Source organism: Esox lucius, chromosome 22, assembly GCF_011004845.1.
Source record: "Esox lucius isolate fEsoLuc1 chromosome 22, fEsoLuc1.pri, whole genome shotgun sequence".
Classification (NCBI taxonomy): Eukaryota; Metazoa; Chordata; class Actinopteri; order Esociformes; family Esocidae; genus Esox; species Esox lucius.
Genome location: NC_047590.1, coordinates 23,321,301 through 23,344,058, shown reverse-complemented (window position 1 = coordinate 23,344,058; position 22,758 = coordinate 23,321,301). Strand labels below are relative to the sequence as shown.

The 22,758-nt window shown below is 38.3% G+C and overlaps 1 protein-coding gene across 5 annotated transcripts in view; it reads right to left on the bottom strand.

Moving 5' to 3' along the window:
• LOC105007064 (nck-associated protein 1) overlaps positions 1-22,758 on the bottom strand; it is a 65,559-nt gene that overhangs the window by 30,209 nt on the left and 12,592 nt on the right. For 3 of the 5 annotated variants that reach the window (XM_010865838.5, XM_010865837.5, XM_010865840.5), the window contains exons 2-8: positions 17,817-17,834; positions 15,827-15,937; positions 2,485-2,577; positions 2,079-2,135; positions 1,801-1,943; positions 1,540-1,630; positions 746-883 (exon numbers count right to left, since the gene is read on the bottom strand). In XM_010865838.5, coding sequence (XP_010864140.1) covers positions 746-883; positions 1,540-1,630; positions 1,801-1,943; positions 2,079-2,135; positions 2,485-2,577; positions 15,827-15,937; positions 17,817-17,834 — 651 coding nt within the window. The remainder of the gene's footprint in view (positions 1-745; positions 884-1,539; positions 1,631-1,800; positions 1,944-2,078; positions 2,136-2,484; positions 2,578-15,826; positions 15,938-17,816; positions 17,835-22,758) is intronic. The other 2 variants (XM_010865839.5, XM_010865841.5) reach the window with 1 other exon arrangement.

The window sequence follows — 22,758 nt, the reverse complement described above, 5'->3', positions numbered from 1 at the left end:
CCACGACATTACGCATTTCACCATTAGCTAAAAACTATTGAGCATTGTGTTAAAATGACTAATGTTTCTTATTAAGTTTACCTCCACCACAAATAGCAGTAATATGCTAACTAGTATCTACTAACTTCCTAGGAATAATCATAAGAATTGAGCTATTGCTAGCGAGACTGAAGATTAACTTTTCCATGCCAGAAACAGTCGCAATATAACTGTATACAGTTTTAGTTAAGGCTCACTGTAACGCAACTACTGTAGCCTATGTTGTAGCCAGCAAATGTGTTTGTCTATCCTGACCCAAAACGCATGCACGAATGCGTACTTCGAAAATCCACCAGAAACAGTCGCACTATAACCGTAAATAGTTTTACTTCAGGCTTACTATAATGTAGTCTGGAGGTTTTAGCCAGCAAAGTTTTCGTCTTTACGGAATAATTCATAATGCGTACTTCGCTTTACCTGCGAGGAGATACGAATTTGGGACCTATAGTTCGCAGGTCCGCTTCTCTAACCATTACGCTATTTAGCAAGTGGTACTCAGTCAGTCAGTCAGTCACTCACTCAGTCAGTAAGAGACATTCGCTCTTCTTAGCCGGCTCCGCTTACGCAATCTGACAAATACTGTTAGTCTAAGTAACACATAAGACCAACTTTAAAATACTTGTTGGATAGGTGATATGAGTAAATTATATGTGGATGTGGATTTAGTAACAGAGAGTTAGGGAGTGACTATTCATTGCGCACTGACTGTGTCTGATTGGGCTGGATTGAGCATGGTGCTGGGTGCACTAATCAGGCTCAGAAGCTGGGCGTTCCTCCACTGGTCTGCAGACAAGTTCCTCCTCGGGTAGACCATTTGCAGCGAGATGAGTGCATCTGAAAGTGACTGCATCGCAAGCAGAAACAGGACAAGGAGGTTAATTTGAAATATTTTTGGATGCAGGTACTGATGTTATCCAGGTATTTACTAGGCAGTTAAAGTTTTTTACAGGATATAAAAAGGTTTTGTTTTAAACCTTCCATTATGAGCTGGATGGACAATATGCTGCAAGATGTGCATAATTTATAATATTTGAAATCATACCTCCCATAGCGTTATTATTTTAAGTTTGAGAGTAAATGTTTTTGATGACAGGGGGCACATATCTGTACCTACACGGCACACTACACAATGTTCAGGGACTCGTTCTGTCTTGACAGCTGCAATTTGTCAACCAATGGCCAAAAATCCACAAATTAATCTTTAATTGGAACTAGTAGAAAACATGGGTAGACTAGCATCTGGTACTATACAGGATATTATGTGGACAAAAAGGAGAAATATTCTTCATATAAAAAATGTATGACTACTTTGTAAAGTAGGTGTACCGGTGGATGTGCATGTTTACATAATACCAAACAAAAACAACTTATTCATAAAACTGTGCATACACCACATAACTTATTACATTGTGCCGCCTGTTCTATGTACTAGTGCAATACATTTTTCCTTAGTAATACATTACAACTGAGGAATGTATTCACTGGTGTGTAGTGTCTCACCTTTCCATGAGGGACAAACTCTTCCATCATCTTTTTTAGAGGATTCTCATAGTCCACAATCATTTGGCCCAGCCGTGGGTATTCCCTATCACTGGGCAAAGAGGAAAAAGAAACAATTGTATACACTTTCATATTTTACTCATACTGGCCCTCAAAGAAATCAAACATCCCAGGCGTTGCAAGATCCATGCTCTACCAAAAGAGCTACACGGGGAAACAGTTAGCTGCACAGAGAATAGTTCTCAGAACTTTTAACTGTACCTGGCACCATGTGTCATTTCATGGGCGTAGTTGTAAAGTCCTATGATTGCTTTCCGCTCCTCAATCCGGGACAGTAGCATCATAAGTGTAGTGTAGGTGACAACTAAGTCAAGGTAGTTCTTGGTGAGATCAAAGTTAATTGTCTATGAAGAGAGAAAAACTTTTATTGACTATGATAATGATGAAACGTTAAGCTATAAATATTATAGGTATTTTGGATAAGATTGTGAAAGAAGCTTTTTAATGACATAGAAAATAAAAGGACAATAAAAACCTACAATATCAAAGAAAACCTGGCAGGCATCAATAGTGTTCAGCAATTCAGAAACATGGTCCTAGAAGAATGATAAAGCACAATTAAACTCAATTAGATGTGTAAAGTACCTACATTGCACAGTGGCATTGCATTTTCCCACATTTTTGTGGAGTTTTTGCCACTTAACACAAAGTCCATTATGTCAAAGTGAAAGATAAAATCTACAAGTTGTTCTAAATTAATTACAAATACAATACAAATGTATAGTAAACTATTGATTGCACAAGTATTCACTCCCTTTTGTCAATATTTGGTACTGATTTTGATTTCGTTGTAACAATAAAAACAATAAAACGTGGAAGTGTCTAGAAATAGAGTTTAGAAATATAATGTTCTTATTAAGAGAGATAGAAAAGAATTCCAATTACCTTGAATTCCATGACATCCACAAAGGTGAAGTAATATAGTGCTAGATTCTTTAGAATTTCAGACTTTTCTTTTTGAAGTTGTGTAAGCTGTTGCTGTAAATGTAGAAGAAACAATGTGTTAAGTCTCACAAGGACTACGACAAGGTAGTCAAACATATCTGAATGGTTCACTTCTTTCACCTGCTTTTACTGACATTTTAATCATATAATGGTTTACATTTTACAGCACTATTATTTAGAAAAGAGCTAACAAAAAGTTACTAACACTGACCTTTAATTGCGTATCAACCTTTAAAAAGTTGCTTATGAGAAGCATTTCCTTAGTATATTGTATTTTTTACATGAACCTTGCATTCAGTTTAGAGTTTTTGTGAGTTTTATTAGCTAACATAAATAATTCCAGTCCCGGCATCATTTTCTTGAAAGCTAAATCCAGACTTTTTTATTGACATATACCACATGGTACAACTGAATGAAACATGACTGCAGATAAGCAAATCGCAGGGAAATGGGTATTAATATCCCTTCCTAGTAGAGCAACTTCACAGATCCTGCTCACAAACGTTTTCTTAAAACAGTGAGTAAAAAATCCTGATGGCCAGACAGAAGCAAAGTCTATATACTTTATACACACATTGTTTGGGACATTCAAACATTCCTTGAAATAGACCTTATTAAATAGGAATAGGGCAATTACTCAGAATGTAACTCATACTACCCTTCTATACTTGTCTTTTTACTGTGGGGCACCAGGCAAGTTAAAATAAGCTAAATCATAATCTGTAACGACACAATTTATTCACAGAACCATTGATGATGGCTGTAAAAGAAGCTTTGTAGAATCCTAATATACCATGACATAACCTTCTCTAAATACCATGACATACCATGACAGTTGGAAGACGTTAGGTGGCTAAGAACAAAGTCGAAACGCTTGCCACCATTTTTTAACTAGAACATCCACCCAAAGTGTATGTCTCTCTTTTGACCCCATGTCTACAAAATATGCTTTTGGTTTTGCATTTGTTGGCAACATGCAATAAAAAGCCAGAGCATTGTCAAAGATAATATAAATCAAACCAACTGTAAAAAAAAGTCCTACACTTTAGCAGTCGCATACTAGCAATTAAATGACTGCGAGAGCTGTATTTTAAGATATTATTATGAATATCCTTCAAAAGGCCAACGGGACACAAAAGATGTAGAATAATGGTCTAGGGCAGGGTTTCTCAACCCTTCTCCTGGATGCCCCCCTGCCCTGCATGTTTTAGATCTCTCTCTACCCTAACATACCTGATGCAGCTCATGAAGGACTTGATAATGAGCTGATCATTTGAACCGAGTTACCAGAGCACGGAGAGATCTAAAACATGCAGGGCAGGGGTGCACCCAGGAGCAGGGTTGAGAAACACTGGTCTAGGGTATAATTTTGAGATTGCCTGCTAAGTTGTATAGCATGAGTGTAAAAGAGTTCATCTTTTCTGTTTAAGACATTTTCTGGAAGCATTCTTTGGAAGTAATTGTATCAGCTATTGTCCCCTCTGAATAAGACCTACATATGACTGTACATGAAGTATAATCACTAACAATAATGAGAAAGAGGAGTTAAATTAAATGATTTAATGATCAGATAACCTAGTAACCAACACATGCTGGAAAAAGCGAAAGAAATTCAAGAGCGAAGGATTTTTTAAATTTAACTAAATGAAACTGCTTTTCCCCTTCACCTACATGAGGAGTGCACAGTCAAGACACACAGCATAACAAATTGGCTGGATAACAACTAAAACTGTACCACTATCAAAAAAGAAGGAAAACAAAGCAACATATCACTCGAAATGGTACAAACTTACCAAAAGAACAATCCAGAAAGACAAGATAAGCATGCAAAAGAAAACATTTAACAAATACAAACACAACAACAAAAGTGACAATGACAGTTAAGGACAAATGGCAAAAGGGTCAAAAAGTTACATAACTATAGGACGTTATGCTAATTAAGGACTGAAGTTACATACATTTGTAAAGGATTTTAGAAAAACGTCAAACTTTATGAATAGCAATGAATCTGTACAATTACAGTACTGTGCAAAAGTCTTACACACCGGAAAGTTAAATGAAGGCCATTTATTTGGGTAGTGTTTTAAATAAAATAAAATAAAAATACTTTTGATAAGCGTACCTTTTTAAAACAAACAGGCATATTTAGTAACCTTCACACACAGTTAGCTATTTCATCTTGATCATCTTGGAAAACATTTAACATTTGGTAAGGATCTCCAAAAGTAATCTGTTTTCTGGTTCTTTTTCCGAGCTTTAGTTACACTGTATGATAAAAATTAACCAACCCCACTGGAAAAAAGTTCCTTATGGCACTTTTTATATAACCTGAGTATTAAAATCAAGATGCATGTTTCTACTGTCCCCGACAAATATTTTATATTGTTGACTGAGATCTGACTCGATTTCTCTTGAAATTTACCTTGTCACCTTGACTGTTCAAGAAAAAAAGTATGCGTTCTAAACCAAGTGGTCTGATGCTTTAATCCACTGTAAAATTAAATTATGGGGGAAAAAAATTTAAGGGGGGCGGCAAGAAAATAATTCCCAACCAGATTCACTGCAGCTGATGGCATTCCCAGATTCCGCCGCTAAAACGTCTTCTGACACCACCGTCCATCTCATTTATTCATTTCACCTGTTGTCTTGTTTAGCGCACCTGGTCCTCATTCTAATCATTCCCCCCAGTATATATGTTCCCTCTGCTTCCCCTGTCTGTGTGTTATTGTCTCACCGTTTGTGAGCACAAGTCAGTGCTTCCGCATTCATACAAAACTAAACATTGTTTCTAAACTCCACGTCTCCTGCTCCTCATTTTTTGGCTCAGCCCTGACGCTTGTTGAGTTAATCATTTATCAAGATATTTTCATGAAGTCAAGTTGGATTTAAAAAAAAATATTAAAAAGATTATTCACAAATATTGTATTATCAAATCATTGCTCAGTAATCCAAAAATTACTTTGGTTTCTAATGAATTTATTCAATTTGGTTTTATAATCTGTTAAGTTTACAAGATTAACAGTGTAAATTTAGCTGTGTTCATTCCTGTGTTAATTTTCACAAGCATAGACCCAAAACGAACTGCTCCATAACCAGGTGTTGCTCCTTAAGAGACAATGTCAAAGTTTGACAGGCTGATAATGATGCCGTTCTTATTAGTTCTCAAGAAAAATAGACGTTCTATAATAATCCGGATCTACTCCTTGTGACACTATATGAACGCACATGGACATAACTTGGGTATCATTTTATAACACAAAAGACATGCAGTTTAAGAAAAGTGGAACAAGGGTCTCAGTTTTCAGCACAGTTGGTAACACTGCCACATGACAGTGCGGCTTTGAAGTCTGATGCTGTGGAAGGGCAAGCTAATATTCCTAGCAGGATACTGGGAAAGTACTCTAGCATGTGTATTGCAATAGCCACATGGTGTAGTGTAATTTGGACAAAAAAAAGTTTTGTTAATTGAATACTTCTAATATATTGGAATATACACCGCTCAAAAAAATTAAGGGAAAATCTAAATCAAACATTAGGTCTCGATAAACAAAATATTTTAGATCAAAATAATTACTGTACATAGTGTTCGTAGAGAACAAAATGACTTAACAACGGCCAATGAAAACCAAAATAACCAACCGTCTGAGGGCTGGAGTAAACTATTTAAATCACAGGCTGTTCCAACGTGCGTGCATTTCACCTTGGCAACTCAATGGCCCTCATTTATCATTCTTGCGTAGAAACGGGTGTAAATGTTGGTGTAAGAGTTTGCTTACACTCCTCTCACCGCCTGATTTATGAAACTGTGCGTACCTTTAAAATCCAGGTGTACGCAATACCTGCCCTTGATAAATGCCGCGGCTGAAAACGATCGTCATTAGAATAACACGCCCTATATATTCAAGTCTACGCTTCCACCACGCCCTCATTTTACGCCATGGACACACGGAAGACGGCAAAAAAGAGAAACTTCTCTGATGTGGAGATTGAGACGATCACCAGGGAGGTAAAAATAAATAAAATTGTTTTATTTGGCAGTTTAAAAAGCGGAATAAAAAATGATGTGATGTGGAGTACCATTCATTCACATTAATAATTGCATGACAATTTGTAATATTCGTCTTATTATTTTATGATATTTATTATTAATGATGTTTATTGTTATTTACTGAACCTAGTCCGTGCGCAACTGCCGGGCCTAACCCTGAAACGTCATGCAAAGCGCACAGGCTCGCATCTGAAGGAATACCTATAAATCAAATGCTTTGGTAAAGTCACACAAATTAAACATTGAAGTCCATGTTGCACAAAAATAAACACTGAAGTTTGTAATTATTATGTTGTTGTTTTTTTACAGTGGGTCATAATATATAATTTCTTTTAGTTTGTCAGTGCGTTAGGATTTTTTTTTCTGCGCATTTCCGCACTAACTCAAAACGTGCGTACACCACCTCCTGAGCTGGCGTAGGATTTGAGAGTGCCGTACGCCAACATCCATATTGATAAATCTCAAAGTCACCGTGGTTTTGGGTATATGCTGGAAATTTGGTGTACGCACTTTTGATAAATGAGGGCCAATGTGACTCAGTAGTGTATATGACCCCCACTTGGCTGTATGTACTCCCAACAATGTCTGGGCACGCTCCTGATGAGATGGTGGCTTGTTTCCTGGGAGATCTCCTCCCAGACCTGGATCAAGGCATCAGCGAGCTCTGTGGCGCTACTTGGCGGCATGGGATGCACCGATACATAACATCCCACAGGTTCTCAATTGGATTCAGGTCTGGGGAACGTGAGGGCCAGTCAATGGCATCAATGCCTGTCGTCAAGGTACTGCCTACACTGTGGCCCAGTGTTTCCTCTGGAAAATGTTTTTGCTGTGGGGGGAATGTTGTTGAGGGGGTTGGGGGGTTTGAAAATATTCCTATAGTGCATTGATCGGGGCGATGAGGGAGAGGCACATGCAGGTAAGCTAGATGCCCTCCTCCGTTTGCCCCATCTCTTCTTTCTTTTCTTCCTCTCACCTGTCTTCCTATTTCCACCTCTCTATTCCCTCCTCCATCTCTTCTCTCGTCTTCATAATCCCTCCTCCCAATCCCTTCTTGCTCTCTCCTCTATTTCTCTTCCATTATCTCCATCTGTTTTTTCCTCCCCTCTCTGCCGTGGTTGGCTACTAATCTGTTTCTCCTAATTAAATAAAGCTATTTAGGTTTAGAAAACATATTTCGGTAACAATCCCCTTCCTCCCAATTGGTCCATCAGGCACAAAGATTCATTTTTTAAAACAATCCATTATTCAGCTCTGTCTCAGTCACTAATCAGTGTTATTAGCATCGTACAAATTCATGAATGGAAACCGCACATACCTTATTGCAAAGCTGCACTGCACGGAAAACTACTATAAAACACTCAAAACTAAGAAAAGTGGTGTTGTTTACCTGAAAGAACATAATGTTGTATTCCTCAAAATTTTCACGAAGAAAATCTCATTTCAAATAAAAAGGTACTTCTTGTGTTTGCTAGTGAGTTTTGTTCACAATTGTATCAATCCATTGCATTCGCCTTTCGTCCTCTTCTTAGTGAAAGGGGGTCACGACCATCTGTATTAAAATCTCGCTGGCGAAGTTGACCCCATTGATTCTGCCCCAATTCAACTCGGGAGAGGCAAAAGTTTTGTCCCAATAGCAGAGCGGGTAGAATTGTATTAACTCAAGCAGACAAACAAGCAGGAAGAAGTCAACATTGAACAAAGGAAACCCAAAAGTTCTAAGTTAAAAAAACTCAGCAAATAACAGAGCGTCATCCAGCACAATTAAATTATTGTGACAAATAGTAAGAACTATGAAATATATAAAACACAGCGATAATATATGTAAGTGGAAACTAGCAGCGAAAAAGCTAGGCGAAGCAACCGATCTTCAAATCGCTTGTTGAAGTTAAAGTGCACACTCAGTGACATCACTTCCGAAGAACAGAAGCTGTTTATGGTGGCTATAGGAAATTGTTTGCTAGAGCCAGTTTGAATTCGGCCAATTCTGCAGGCAGTTTCGTCAGCATTCAGTTTAGGAAAAAATCCATGTGACCGTGACAGATAACTGAATGTAGTTTGAGTAGTTTTCCGCTTGCAATGCAGCTTTGCGATAATGGTATGAACCATTTCCATTCATGAATTTGGACAATGCTAATAACGCTAATTACAGATTGGGCAGAGCTGAATAATGGATTGTTTGAAAAAAATGACTATAGGCCTTCTGGAACATCTGTTGGTCAGTGAAACTTCAGAAAAATATTAATTTTGGATGAACTATCCCTTTAATTCAGACTTTCATCAGAATAGCTGAAGTTACCTAACACTATTGTCCCTGGTCCCCCATTTCTATTTTGCTGCAACGGATTACAATATTTCAACAAACAGACAAACGCAGTTTTCACAGGAATACAGACTGTTCTATCGAACATAGTGAGGACATCTATGCTTCTCGTACAGCTTGTCTGCATAGTGTGTAGTGGTGGCTCCAAAACAAGCTAAATACCCTTAAGAAAGATGTTGTACCCGGACAAATTATTTGTCCAACAAATAATTTTTTCTTGACTTCATGGGAAAGATTTTGCCATGACGGGGCACCATGGTACAATGAATGCAATGGAATCACTGCTCTGGCCAGGCATTATCCTGCACCAGGTAGAACCCATGGACCACTGCACCAGCGTAAGGTCTGACAATGGGTCTGAGGATTTAATCCCAGTACCTAACAGCGGTCAAGGTACCGTTGGCTAGCACATGGAAGTCTGTGGGACCCTCCAAGGATATGCCTCCCCAGACCATTACTGACCCACTGCCAAACAGGTCATGCTGGATGATGTTGCAGGCAGCATAACGTTCACCACGACGTCTCCAGACTCTTTCACGTCTGTCATATGTGCTCCTGCTCTCATCTGTGAAGACAACAAAGCTTTCAAAGTTTTCTGGCGAATGCCATGCAAGCAGCACGGTCCTGGGCTATGAGCACAGGTCCCACTAGAAGAAGTTAGGCCCTCATGGAGTCTGTTTCTGACAGTTTGTAGGGCTCTGGCAGTGTTCCTTCTCTTCTTCCTCGTAGAAAGGAGCAGATACCGGTCCTGCTGCTGGGTTGCCGCCATTCTATGGCACCGTCCAGCTCTCCTCGTGTAAAAGCCAGTCACCGGACATCTCCTCCATGCTCTTGAGACATTACTGGAAGACACAGCAAATCTTCTTGGACAGTACATATGGATGCACCTTCGTGGAGGAGCTGGACTACCTGTGCAACCTGAATGGGCAGCAGGTACCGCCTATTACCAGTAGTGAACAGGGCACTAAAAAAACGCAAACCTATAGAAGAATCAGTCAGGAAGGATAAAGAGAGAGCAACTGTTTTTGGCCACCACTTGCAAAACCATTCCCTTTTTGGGGGTTGTCTTGCTGCTGCCTCTCTGTTTCACCTATGGTCACTTTCATTTGTACCAAAACAGGTGGCATTGATTCACGATCGCTTATGTTTCCTAACTGGACAGATTGAGGCCTAGTCCACACGAACACGGGTATTTTTATAACCGTGACTTTTTTTACGCGGTTCGGCCTTCCGTTCACACGAAAACGCAGTTTCAGGGCACTGTAACCGAACATTTTTGAAAACTCCGGCCAGGGTGAGCATTTTCAGAAACGCCGGTTACAGTGTTGTCATGTCGACAGTATAACCGGGTTTTTTGCCTTGCGACGTCAGAGTGTGCGCCGTTATCCGCTGTGTTTGACGTCATATTGTGCGCCGCTAACTGCTTTGTTGATGTTTGTTGACGATTCTTTGCAATGGCGGATGTAGCCCAAATCGTGCTTATAACAACTGTGCTGCTAACAGGGCTTCTAACATGTATACAGATACATGCTCAATTATATCATGTCGGCATACTTGGACTGGCAAGACTCCCAGTCCACATTTTCATGTGTTTTGTTAACTTTATATTCACGTGTGACATTAAGTAAAATCTCAACTTCGCCATCAGTCCAAACATACGACTCTCCCTTTCCTCTGTTCGTCATGTTGTTAGTCTAGCGGAACCGGTAATAACTTTTTTCTAGGCTTCTGATTGGCCAAGGTGACTTTACGATTTGGGTTATATCGCCGCCTGCTGGTGTGGCATGCTCTTGACAGCGCGTTTTTGTGTTTTCATGTGGACGGAGATTTATTTTAAACCGAGCATGTCTGGACGGGTTTTTTTTTTTTTTAAATGGAGGAGAAAAAACTCCGGTTATAAAAATACCCGTGTCCGTGTGGACTAGGCCTGAGATCCCCGAAGTTTAATTGACTTGGTGTTATACTGTGATGATTAGCTGTTCCCTTAATTTTTTCATCAGTGTACCTTTTACTGACTGCACATTTATTTTGACTTATATCTCAATCTTTTTCATATTTCCTTGAGAATTCTAAAACAGTAACATAATGGGAACCAATATACGTAAATACATCTATTATTTGTTTTTATTTATTTCTACAGCTGAATATTCACTTTGATATGTAATCATTACACAATTCTGCACGCTGTGACATTTTAGAGACTCAATTTCCACCTTCCACCATATTTTTACTATATCATCATCCATATCACACAGATAGATAAAATGGAATATATCATGACACATTTTTACCAATATCTCCGCCCTATTACTGGGTCAGTTTGTTTAAAAGTCCATAATGAATGACTGAAATGCATGACCTTTCCTTTATGACATTTGTCAGTGTATCACACTTTCGCCAAAATGCTCTGTCAACTGTAGTTCCAGGAACCTTAGCCTTTCAAGTGCTGCACCTTGATGTGACACACAGACATGAGCCCTAACAAGGATCTGCATCTACAGACAAACCTGAACTAATATCAAATTCTGGGTAAAGGCATCTGGATTTTACTTACAAAAAATAACTTTTATTGCTTTCCATATTTTCCATCTGTTCAGCCTACATATGATTATAATTATTTTGTCTTGTGAAGGCCTTCAAATATCTGTTCAATGCTGAATGATAAATGTGAGTTGATACCAAGTTACATTCCACACTAGATTTGTAAAATGCCTACACCATTTCACATTTGAGTTTGTAATTAAAATAAAACTGCCATTTTGAAAGCTACACCCTCCTGCTTCCATGACTTTTCCTAAATAGGGGTATATTACATTTTTCCATGGTCAAAATTCAAAACTCACCAACGGAAAATCATTGAGATTTAACTGTTATTATTATCCCATTTTCCACATAGTACCAAGGCACACCTCCCTGAATGCACGATGTCAATGGATGAATGTGTGATACTCCCAGACGAATGACCAGAGCCTTGGTTGAATTTAAATGAACTTACAAATGAAATACAAGACTTTCATGACCATTCTACAAATTAATTGTGCTATTGTTGAAACATAATACAAACGATATAGGCTTTGTGATCGCAATTCCATCAAACAGGAAGTACAGAGACAAAGTTCTCTTGACACAGTTTAATAGAGTATTTGCAAATAGAGAGACGCGTCAAACGCTTACAAACATGATCATCCGAGGAGTCTCTAACTTAATACATGAACAATTTGTATTTATCAAGGAAAAAGGGGTGTGGTAAGTTGTTGCCCATCTGTCTCGTGTCACAAAGGTTTTACCCAAAGGGCGGGCTGTCCCCCCACCTTATCCTTCCTGCCATAATGTTTACTGTTGTATTTACCTAAAGGGGCCAACTGACCTTACTTCCCCCCAAGGACCACATTCCTAAGGAACAAAAGGACTGACACCCTTCTTTGTCTAGGCAGGAGAACATGGTCAAAATACCTAATACTCCTCTGATATTATACAGACGTGTGTCACAATCAAAGTAAAGATCTACATACCAGCCAATGCAAAGACAGACATTTCTCAAATGTACCTTGGTTCAAAATTTCCATAACAGCTTCTTGACAATTCAACACCAACTCGATATCCCCACTAGAACCCCTGGGAGAGTCCTGCAAAGACGCCCTGTTTTTGCAGCCTATTAATTTGAAGAAATGAAATCCATCTTGGTTTTTCGATAACTTATTAATTTCACCTATAGACAAACCTTATGTCAATAAACTAGGAGAATAGCGCTACGCATTGGCGTTGAAATCAACTTGATAGCCCCACTAGAAACTCCCGGGAGAGACCTGCAAAGACAAAGCTGTTCACATAGCCTATTCATTTTGGACCTCGTCTTTTTCTAATAAGGCCTCTTGTTTTTTTCACAGCTTATTCATGTCACTTATCGACAATTCATGTCATCTATAGATTGGCGGTGTAATTTTCAAGTTTTCAAAATTATCTTTCTTTGCATTCTTTTTTTTCCTTCAATACAAAAAAACATTCTTGTATTCTTCAAATTTATTAACCATTTCAAACAAATTCTGTAATTCATTATTTTTTAGACAATTCTATATAGTCTAACAACCCAGTATATGAACTGACAACCCAGTATATAAACTGATGCTCTGGCTGGATGGTGATGCTGCGGAAGAGAATGTATATGCTGATAGGGACAATTCGTATGCCAATGACGCCAAACGGCATTCGGCTCTGGCAGATACTGGGGGTCTGAAAGGCCTGGTTGTAGTGTTAAACTATTAAACAGACACTCTTCTCCAGAACAATGCCCAGCGGTATGTGTACACATCAAGGCTAATGTATTTTCATGGCATACTTTAAGGATGCCTCTAGCAGTGGCTAGAAGACCAGAAGTTGGAGGAAGCAGGTGCAGACAAGAGCTGGGAAGACTGGCAAAAACAGCATGTTACGAAGAGCGGAAATAAACAGAAGGAAAAGGCTTTGGTGAAAAGATAATCCTGGAAGAAGGGTCAAGCCTGGAAGGGTTACACTACGCACAATGGTAGAGGGCAGCTAAGCTGTTGGTCAAGAGTTTTTGAATAGCATCTAAAGATGGATGCTGTATCCAAATTTCTAACTGATAGGTCAGCAGTTCTGCAGTTTCAACATCACTGAAAATTGTAAGAAATACTACCAAATTCAAAGGTTCAGGGTCACTCACACAAACATCGCAAAACACTTTCTTCCAATCTTCCTCTGTCCAGTGCCTGTTCTTTTGCCCATCTTTTTATTGGTCAGGCTGAGATATGAGATATTTCTTTGCAATTATGCCTAGAAGGCCAGCATCCCAGAGTCACATCTTCATTGTTGGCTTTGAGACTGGTGCTTTGCGGGGAAAGTTATTTGTTTCTGACCATGTTCAGCCTATAATCAAACCCCCAACGCTGAGGCTCTAGATACTCAACTAGTCAAAAAAGGGTTAGGGTTTTTTATTGCCAATTCTATTGCTTCTTTTATCTGCACAACAGTTTTCAGCTGTGCTAAAACCATGCTAAAGAGTTTTCTAATGATCAATTAGCCTTTGAAATTGATAAAATCTGTTCTTATAAAACTATTACAATTTCACTGAAATATTTATATGTACTTATCATTAATCAGTCCGGCAGAACTACTCAATGTTCTTCTTTCCCTTGGGCACCAGAGAAAATGGCACAGAACATTCTTGATGTTGTAACATTCAGGTAGTTAGTTTTTGGTGCAGAAGTAACTTCTGAAGTAACGGTGCCCTCAACTATACTAAAAAGACATGTTTGGCTGGTGGATTGCTAGACATACACTATGCTTAGACTGTATGTAAACATTACCACTGGTTTGAGAATCATTTAGAGTGTCCTCCACTAATAACGGCAGACTTGTTGAATATAAGCAACACCGGATGTGCAATAATTGTCTTTGCTGTTCATCTTCTTGGTCTTTCATTCAAAACATTCACAAACAAAGTTTCAATTTAAGTAAAAGGATTTATAAAAATGGGTGAAGTAAACATATTCCTCCTAAACAAATCTGCCAGAATTATTGGCACCCCTAGAACTTACGATTAAGATCTAAAATATGAATGGGAATATATGTATATAAGTGAGTAGGGACATTTACGTACAAATCTATTAGTTCCTGTTTCACTGGAACTAATAGATTTCACTGGAACTAATAGGTGACAAACAGTCCAAATTCCGATAGTCACAAGAATGATTTGTGACAGAAGTTGAGCTGCACAAATCAGGAAATGGCTTTTAAAAATGGTTTATAATGCTGATTTCCACAATCCGGGCAATAATTAATAAGTTTAAAGCAACTGGAGATGTTAACAATGGGCCTGGAAGAGGACATGTCTAAATTCACCACATGCACAATCTCCAAGGATCATAGCTGGATAATTGTACATGTTAGTCGGGTCTTGGGGTCAGAAAGTCTCCACCAGACGCCATCTAAACCATACATTTTCTGGGAAGGTTGTCATAAAAATCCTTTGCTGTCATCAAACAACAAACTCAAGCAACTACAGTTTCCCAAATGTTCTATGGTCAGATGAGCTCAAAATAGAGCTTTTCGGGAAACAAACACTAGAGGCGGGTTTGGAGTGGACAGAAGGATAGCCATGGAGAAAAGTACCTCATCCCCACTGTGACAGTACGTTAAAAGGGGAATAACAACCTTAAAGTTGAAATTGCTCGACTTTCCCTGTATGACCGCAACTCTCATTCAAGGAAAGCAGCGTTGAGCTAATGCGAGTAGAGCATTATCTAGTTATATTGCTTTCACCGTCTGAGCAATTTGATAGAACTTTGAGACATAACATTTATGTATTTGAAAAAGCAAATGTTCTGTCACATCAAAAACACAATATCGGCATAACCCAATCCATTTTGGTACGTCATGCAATTTTTTTTATGAATGTTACATAAATAATTAAGAAACACAACCAATTACTTCTTCAATGTACAATGTACTGAAACACGACACCCATCCCTACGTCTGATAACATTTGAAAAAACAGGTTTAATATTTCGTCCTGCTTGTTGCTCTTTCTACAATGTTTTCTGGCATTTGCTTAACAACAACAAATCTGTTGAAATAGTAAGGTATTGCAATTAGGGAATATGCAATTTGGCTTGTTGCCCAGCTAATCACACTCTGCAGCATCAATGTCAGTTGACAAACCTGGGCAGTCAAGTTTAAATATTCGAAAACTGACATTGTGATGTTTTCTCCATTGACAATGGCTTTAAACCTCATTATTCAACCTTAACACGCACGCACACACTTTCCTGGGAAACCAAATAAATAATTACATGGATGTCTGGCAGTTGCTGCATCAGGACACTAACAGACACAATAAAACAAATTCCATATAAGGAAGAAGGTCATTTGAATAGACTAAAAACTGAACTTACGTTGTTGTTCCGCGTCTCTATGGCAGGAAATTTCCGTACGATAAATTTTACCGCAGACTCCAAGTTTTTGTCGACTAGGTATGAGGGCTTTGCTTTGGGGTCCCCGCATGCCTACAGTGGGGAGAAAAGAACAAGGACAGAAACAGCTAAAAATGCTACAGCAGTTATCTTTGAAAATGTTAGTCAAATAATAGGGTTTGCTAATTTAGTGCAGGATTGATATGACTGATGAACAGGCACAGTGAACAGGGTTTGATTGTAGCTGACAAATGGAATAAGAAGCGGAAAGAGAGAGAGAAGAGGAGAGAAGAATGCCTACAATGTTTGCTTTGTAGACCTAGGTCTCCTAATACTTAAATGCCAACTGGAATCATAACAATATACACTTATTTTTTCTATCCTCCTTATTTTGTTTTCCATTGGGCAGCTCTCTATATAGGGAATTGTCCTTAAGGTAACATGCATTTTGGTATGAATGTGTGGTGAGGTGAACAGGAAGATGTGCATGCATGTGTCGTCTTCACATAGGTTAATAATTAGACAGTGTCATTACTCCATGTATTTTGAAGCCTATATATGAAAACCATAAGCAGTATTACACCCAGATATTGCACATTATTCACACAATGAAAACAGCTTTGCAACAAAAATGCATAAATCGAGGCGATCCCTCCTAGTGTCAGTGTTTTAATGCTGAATTAACAAGGCCTTAATTGTAGCCTATAGAATATTAGTGTTGACTATTAATGCCAGACTTCAACCTAGTCTTGCCTAATCAATCCTGAATAACCTGACAATCTATACACAGTACTCTTCCATTCTGCAAGTAGGTGCAAAAGTTTTGCCTTGTCAAAAGTCAGACTCTGTAGGTGACATCTGTCATCATCCACTTTAACCCAGTCACCATTTGACAATTGTAATTGCAGATAATGTCACACCATTGAAAACAAAAAAAATTCACACTTACAAAAACAAAAAAAACACTAACTCTATACTTAAAACAGTAACTAGCTTGGTTAAACTGGCTTTTGTGGCTCTATGGGGTATAACTATTAGACACAGATTTCAAGTAGACTATAGACCTGCAACCTTCCCTCCAAAGACCATTATTTTGATTAATATGCATTAAAATCGGAAGAAATGTGTACCTGTGTGTGTGTGTGTGTGTTGGCCAGGGGGACGTGCAAAATCAGTAATGCTGTCTGGTGCAGTCTATTGTAGGGTTGTCAAGGTGCCAGTTTTGCAATAAATAAAAGTATTATGGGAAAGAAAGCAAGCAAGAAGAAGACTTACTTTTTTGAGGAAACCAGTTTGTAGGAAAGAATCCTAAGATGGGCTATAGCATAGCAAACTTAACCAAAGTCCTGTTATGAGGTTTCCAAGGAAAATCAAGCATTGCAACATTGACACTAGCATCATGACAACTCTACTGTAGTTAGTATTTGGATGAAGTTGCTAGCTACATAAAAGCAGTATTCCTTTGCAAAAGAAAACTGATATAAAAATCTGAGAACAAAAGGAAAGATCCAGGTCTAAAAGAGCAGTATTAGGTGTTTTTTGTGGAACATACAGGCTAAGCAACAACAGGAATGGCATGCAAGTACCTGGCCTAAACTATAGGTGGTCTACAACTACTGAAATAATGATTTATTTAAGAAGATATGCAGAGAAAAGTACAACATGAAAAACTGCTTTTCGAAACACAGCGTCTGTCAATCAAAAGCCTGTGAAGACTAATTCTCAGTAGTATTTTCCCTCTACCACTGCAATGGGAGGGAAAATAGTCCACCTTTCATGCCCATTTAGCTGGCAACAGCACAAAACAAAATTGGTAAGAATTGGAAACAAAGACTTCTTATAGCAGAACGCTAATCGCTAAGGCACTGTGGGTTAAGAGACAGGGTCATGAAACATGAGACCAGGCAGAGGGCGACAGGAGCAGGGGGAAAAGGAAGGTTAGATTTAGGGGAATGCGAAAAGCTGTGCAAACCTTCCAAACTTGTCCTTGCTGGGGAGGGGAAGCATTGTAACAGAAAAAGAGAAAGGTATACATCAACACAGGCTCCAAAGTAACTAACATTCATAGCCTGTTTATTCAAAACAACTGGTTTAAAATTGATTGGATTTGGAACAACCGTATATCTCAAGAATTACGTTCCATGGGAACTATTGTAAAAACCCACATTTTGAATGGTCACACGCTGTGCTCTCCATACATGTTTTCGTATGGTATTATTATTTTAACCACAACTGATTTGGCTTGAGTGGGAATGTACAGGTCTATATAAATTGCCATTTTTGGATAGGTGAAATCCGACAAAGATATTGCATTATTACCATATACATCGATTTATTTTGCAACATACATTTGTCTTGAACGTTATTTATCACTGCACATTTAGAGCGGCAACACGCCGCACCCTATATATGCTCTTTCGTATCGTATTATTATTTTAACAACAACTGATTTGGTCTTAGTGGGGCTGTTCAGAAGGTCTAGATGGCCCTTTTTGGAAAAGTGAAATATTATCACCCGTACCCACCGATTTCTATTTGAAAACAATAAAAATACAATTTCTAAAAGTTAGACAGTGCAAGCAACAATTTAGCAAAACCGGGAATATGTATTTTATAAAGAAATTATAGAGAAAAACAGTTTTTTGACTGTGCTCCAATGACAGAATTATAATGCAATAAATAATGTATTGTGCACATTTTATCAGCTTATATATTTCTGGCATCTCCGTACTCGAGCTCCGTACGAGCTTGACTGACTGAACGTGAATGCGCACGTTTCCACATTCCACTACCTACTCTTCTTCGCTCTTCCATTACAAACATCTAGAGAGTACCCCCAAAGAACAGCGTCCCTTGCTGTGTCCACAACCGGGCGCATTTGTTCTAGCACCCAATCCAGTATTTGAAGAAAATTGTGCTGATAATGATCACACAGACATTTCAGGAGATTGGTGGCTAGCTACAGAATATTTCAGCTCCAAATACATCATTAAGTTAACCCCCTTCAAAATGTCTTAATTCAAAATTAAGACTGCAATAATAAAACATTCTCAAACGAAATTGAAGTGTTTTACCTTTGAATTTTTATTCATTTTTTCGGACGCACATTATAGAGTATATGATGGGCTAACACTAAGAAAAAGAACAAAAGGCTTGTAAACAAAAGGCTTGTTTACCTTTTACTAGATATTTTCGATCTGACTTGAACTTTAACCAAGGTGTCAAACCGAAAACCTTCAGATGACTGGATGAGTAGTCTTGTGGTCTGAATACAGAAACATACCAAAGACTGGAAATTAACACAATAGAGGAGTTTGGAGTTAAAGCCTTGCTACAGGCCACTGAACCGCTGAAGCTGCAACATGCTACAAAAATTGCAGATTGGCTCCTACAGCTCCCCATACTCCTCCCCATACTCCATTATTGACATACCAGTACATTATCAGAACACAGAATAAAGGTTGTGTCTCTGTAGATGACACTGGAGTCATATAATGATCAGACAAATGCATTCTCCTTTTCCAACATTTGTCCATGTTGCTGGTAGATTTGACTGATTTGGTCCATGGAATGGCATGGTACAACAAGAACACAAATAGACAATCGCAAGAAACTGCCATGTGGAGAATCATAGTTGTCCTGTTTCAGCTCATTGCTTCTTGTTAGTGATACAATTTCTTGTTTTGACTAATATCACATCTATGCTAATATGATAATATGGGTTGCTCAAGAAGGTTGGTGACATTACAATATTCAGTCATGCTACTAGAATAGACTACTAAAACCCACAGATATTTTAGAAAGTGCAGAGTTGTTTAATTAACATGATGCAGATGTGTAGCTTAAGCACAGGATGTCCCACAGAGTTCTCACCCAAGGAGTCATACAGTACCCATATCCTGGGGTCAGTTCTCAGAATGGTAGACATACTGATCACAGGTACTGTAAATACACAAACACTGAAGGCTGGGATGAGTTGCAACACACTGAAACACATTAGTATTTTACATATTACACATTTAATAGAAGTTCTGACCAAGAGTGCTTTTGTTTTATAAACTGATTTTATACAGGTCCTCTGTGGGTATCACACCCACAACTCTGATGTTGCAAGCAACATGCTTTACAAACTGAGCGAGCCACACATGACATTAAGACTTATTGGTCTATGGTTAACTGTACTGTGACAGAGGAGTTACATTGCATTAACTTATTATAAAGACGTGATATTTAATTGATGGTGTAGCATCTCAACTTTGTGTTAGTGTAGCATTTAGTCTTGTTTGTCAGCTCTTGGGAGTCTAACCATCAACTTTGGAAACCTTCTATTCATAACACTGACGAATGACACCAGTCAAGTATACATTATTAAGTAAAATCCCAACTCAGTAATAATGACAGAATTTTTTTTTACTTGATCATTTATATGAATTCATGGATTCATCTTAATCGTTTAATGATTTGATAATGTATATGCCATCCTCAAATTATACCCAGTATATGAAATATTGAGTAAGTTGATGGTCGATATTATATCATTTTAACAAAAGGAAAGGTTTAGCACACCATTGATTAATTAAAGCCCACAGGTCTAATGTAAAGACTAATTAATTAAACAAAAAACACTTATTTCTCAGGGCTTTATTCAATGGCGTCCATGTGCGACCTGGTAAGTATGAATGTTAGCTCTAGGCACAGGCCAAACTAAAGACTTGATGAAACTGTGGTGTGAATTTAAATATTTAAATAGTTTTAAATATGAATCTGATGCTAATGTATAATTAACCGGTATGTATCACAGCAGAGAAGGAAGCAATCAAAAATTGTGTGTTAATTGTGTAGAAAAGATTACTTCTGACATTATACTTCTTAACACAACATACCATTGCCATATTTAATATATGCTCTCAATCAGGGAAGATATCTGAGTGAGAACATACAATTGATATAACCGTGGTCAAAGGAAGCATGTGATTGATCTTTGACGCCCCTTATCTTAGAGCAGTTGCTGACAAGACAAGGATTAGAGAGGAATTGGACTTGGAAACCAAGGGTGGAGGGAGGGGGCTGACACAAATATACAATGATCTATCTATGGTCAGGAATAAGTTGACTCCTGTATGTATGTATGTAGACTCCTGTATGTATGTATGTATGTATGTATGTAGACTCCTGTATGTATGTATGTATGTATGTATGTAGACTCCTGTATGTATGTATGTATGTATGTATGTAGACTCCTGTATGTATGTATGTAAACTCCTGTATGTATGTATGTATGTATGTAGACTCCTGTATGTATGTATGTATGTATGTAGACTCCTGTATGTATGTATGTAGACTCCTGTATGTATGTATGTAGATTCCTGTGTGTGTGTGTGTGTGTGTGTATGTGTGTATGTATATATATAAATCAACCTATATGCGAAAGGATAGTTCAGCCTGCTAAACATGTACTATTTCCAGTGAATTAATCCCTCAGCAGGTGCGGGATGGTCGAAGATTGATCCCATGCTTCCTCCAAGCATGTGTCACCAAGGCATACAATTCTTATCACACTGCTCTTTCAACACAGAAGCCTTGAGTTGATACATGGTGATTAGGGGTGGAGCCGCACCCGAATACGGTATTCGGAAAGGCACAAATAACGTGGTTTTTACAAATACTTATTTCAAACAAATACTTAAAAAAATATTTGTATTCGGGAACAAGAAAACCGTTATATCAAAAAGCTGCGTATTCTCATGAGACCGCAGTACATGCCCGGATGAGTGAGTGAGTGACGTTCAGTCGGGGGAGGGGAAAAGAATAAAAGCAGTAACTGACACAGGCTGCTCCACACATCTCCATTCTCCACACAGCAACAGAGAGCGCTCGGTATTTTATTAGTTGTTGGTTAACCATGGATGAGTTGGCTGTTATGTTATTTTCTTTTCAATGACGTTCCTTGTTACATGTTCATTCTGTCGGTTCAGCGTCCTCCAACAAGGACGGGTGGTGGTGGGGTTCATAATGTTCACAAATGGTATTTATTAGTTGTTGGTTTAACCATGGATGAGGTAATGGCTGTATTTTCTTTTGTTCATTGCTGGATTTATGGAAAAATATCAACCAATATTTCCATAACCATAATTATTATAATATATTTAATTAAAGAATAATAACACTATAACGTAAATTAGAAGTGTAACGCCAAAAAAAAAAAAAATACGCCTATTTAGAATTTTACTCGAATACAAATACTTTTCCCCCCTTAACAAATACAAATACAGATACAAATACTGGCTGCTTTGCACACCCCTAATGGTGATTGAATTTAAACATTGCCAAACTACACACAAAGATTCACCAAAGAGCGATATGACAAGGTACCCACGCCCAACTACTCACCCGTCCCCCCCTGGCAGCACTGTGCCAATGATAGCCGCGGACAGCAGTACATTGTGGTGTCGCTTTCTAGCGACGCCTTGTGTATGTGGGGCACATGTGAATTCAGTCGTGGCTGTATAGTTGATAAATGTGTAGCTTCCCATGCATATACAGTGGATAGAACAAGTATTTGATACACGGCTGATTTTGAAGGTTTTCCTACTTAAAACTACATGTGTTTTAAGTAGGAAAACCTTCAAAATCAGCCGTGTATCAAATACTTGTTCTGTAATTCCTATCATAGGTACACTTCAACTGTGAGAGACGGAATCTAAAAGTAAATCACATTGAATGATTTTTAAATAATTAATTTGCATTTTATAGCATGACATAAGTATTTGATCACCTACCAACCAGTAAGAATTCCAGCTCTCACAGACCTATTAGTTTTTCTTTAAGAAGCTCTCCTGTTCTCTACTCAATACCTATATTAAATGCACCTGTTTGAACTTGTTAACTGTATAAAAGACACCTGTCCACACACT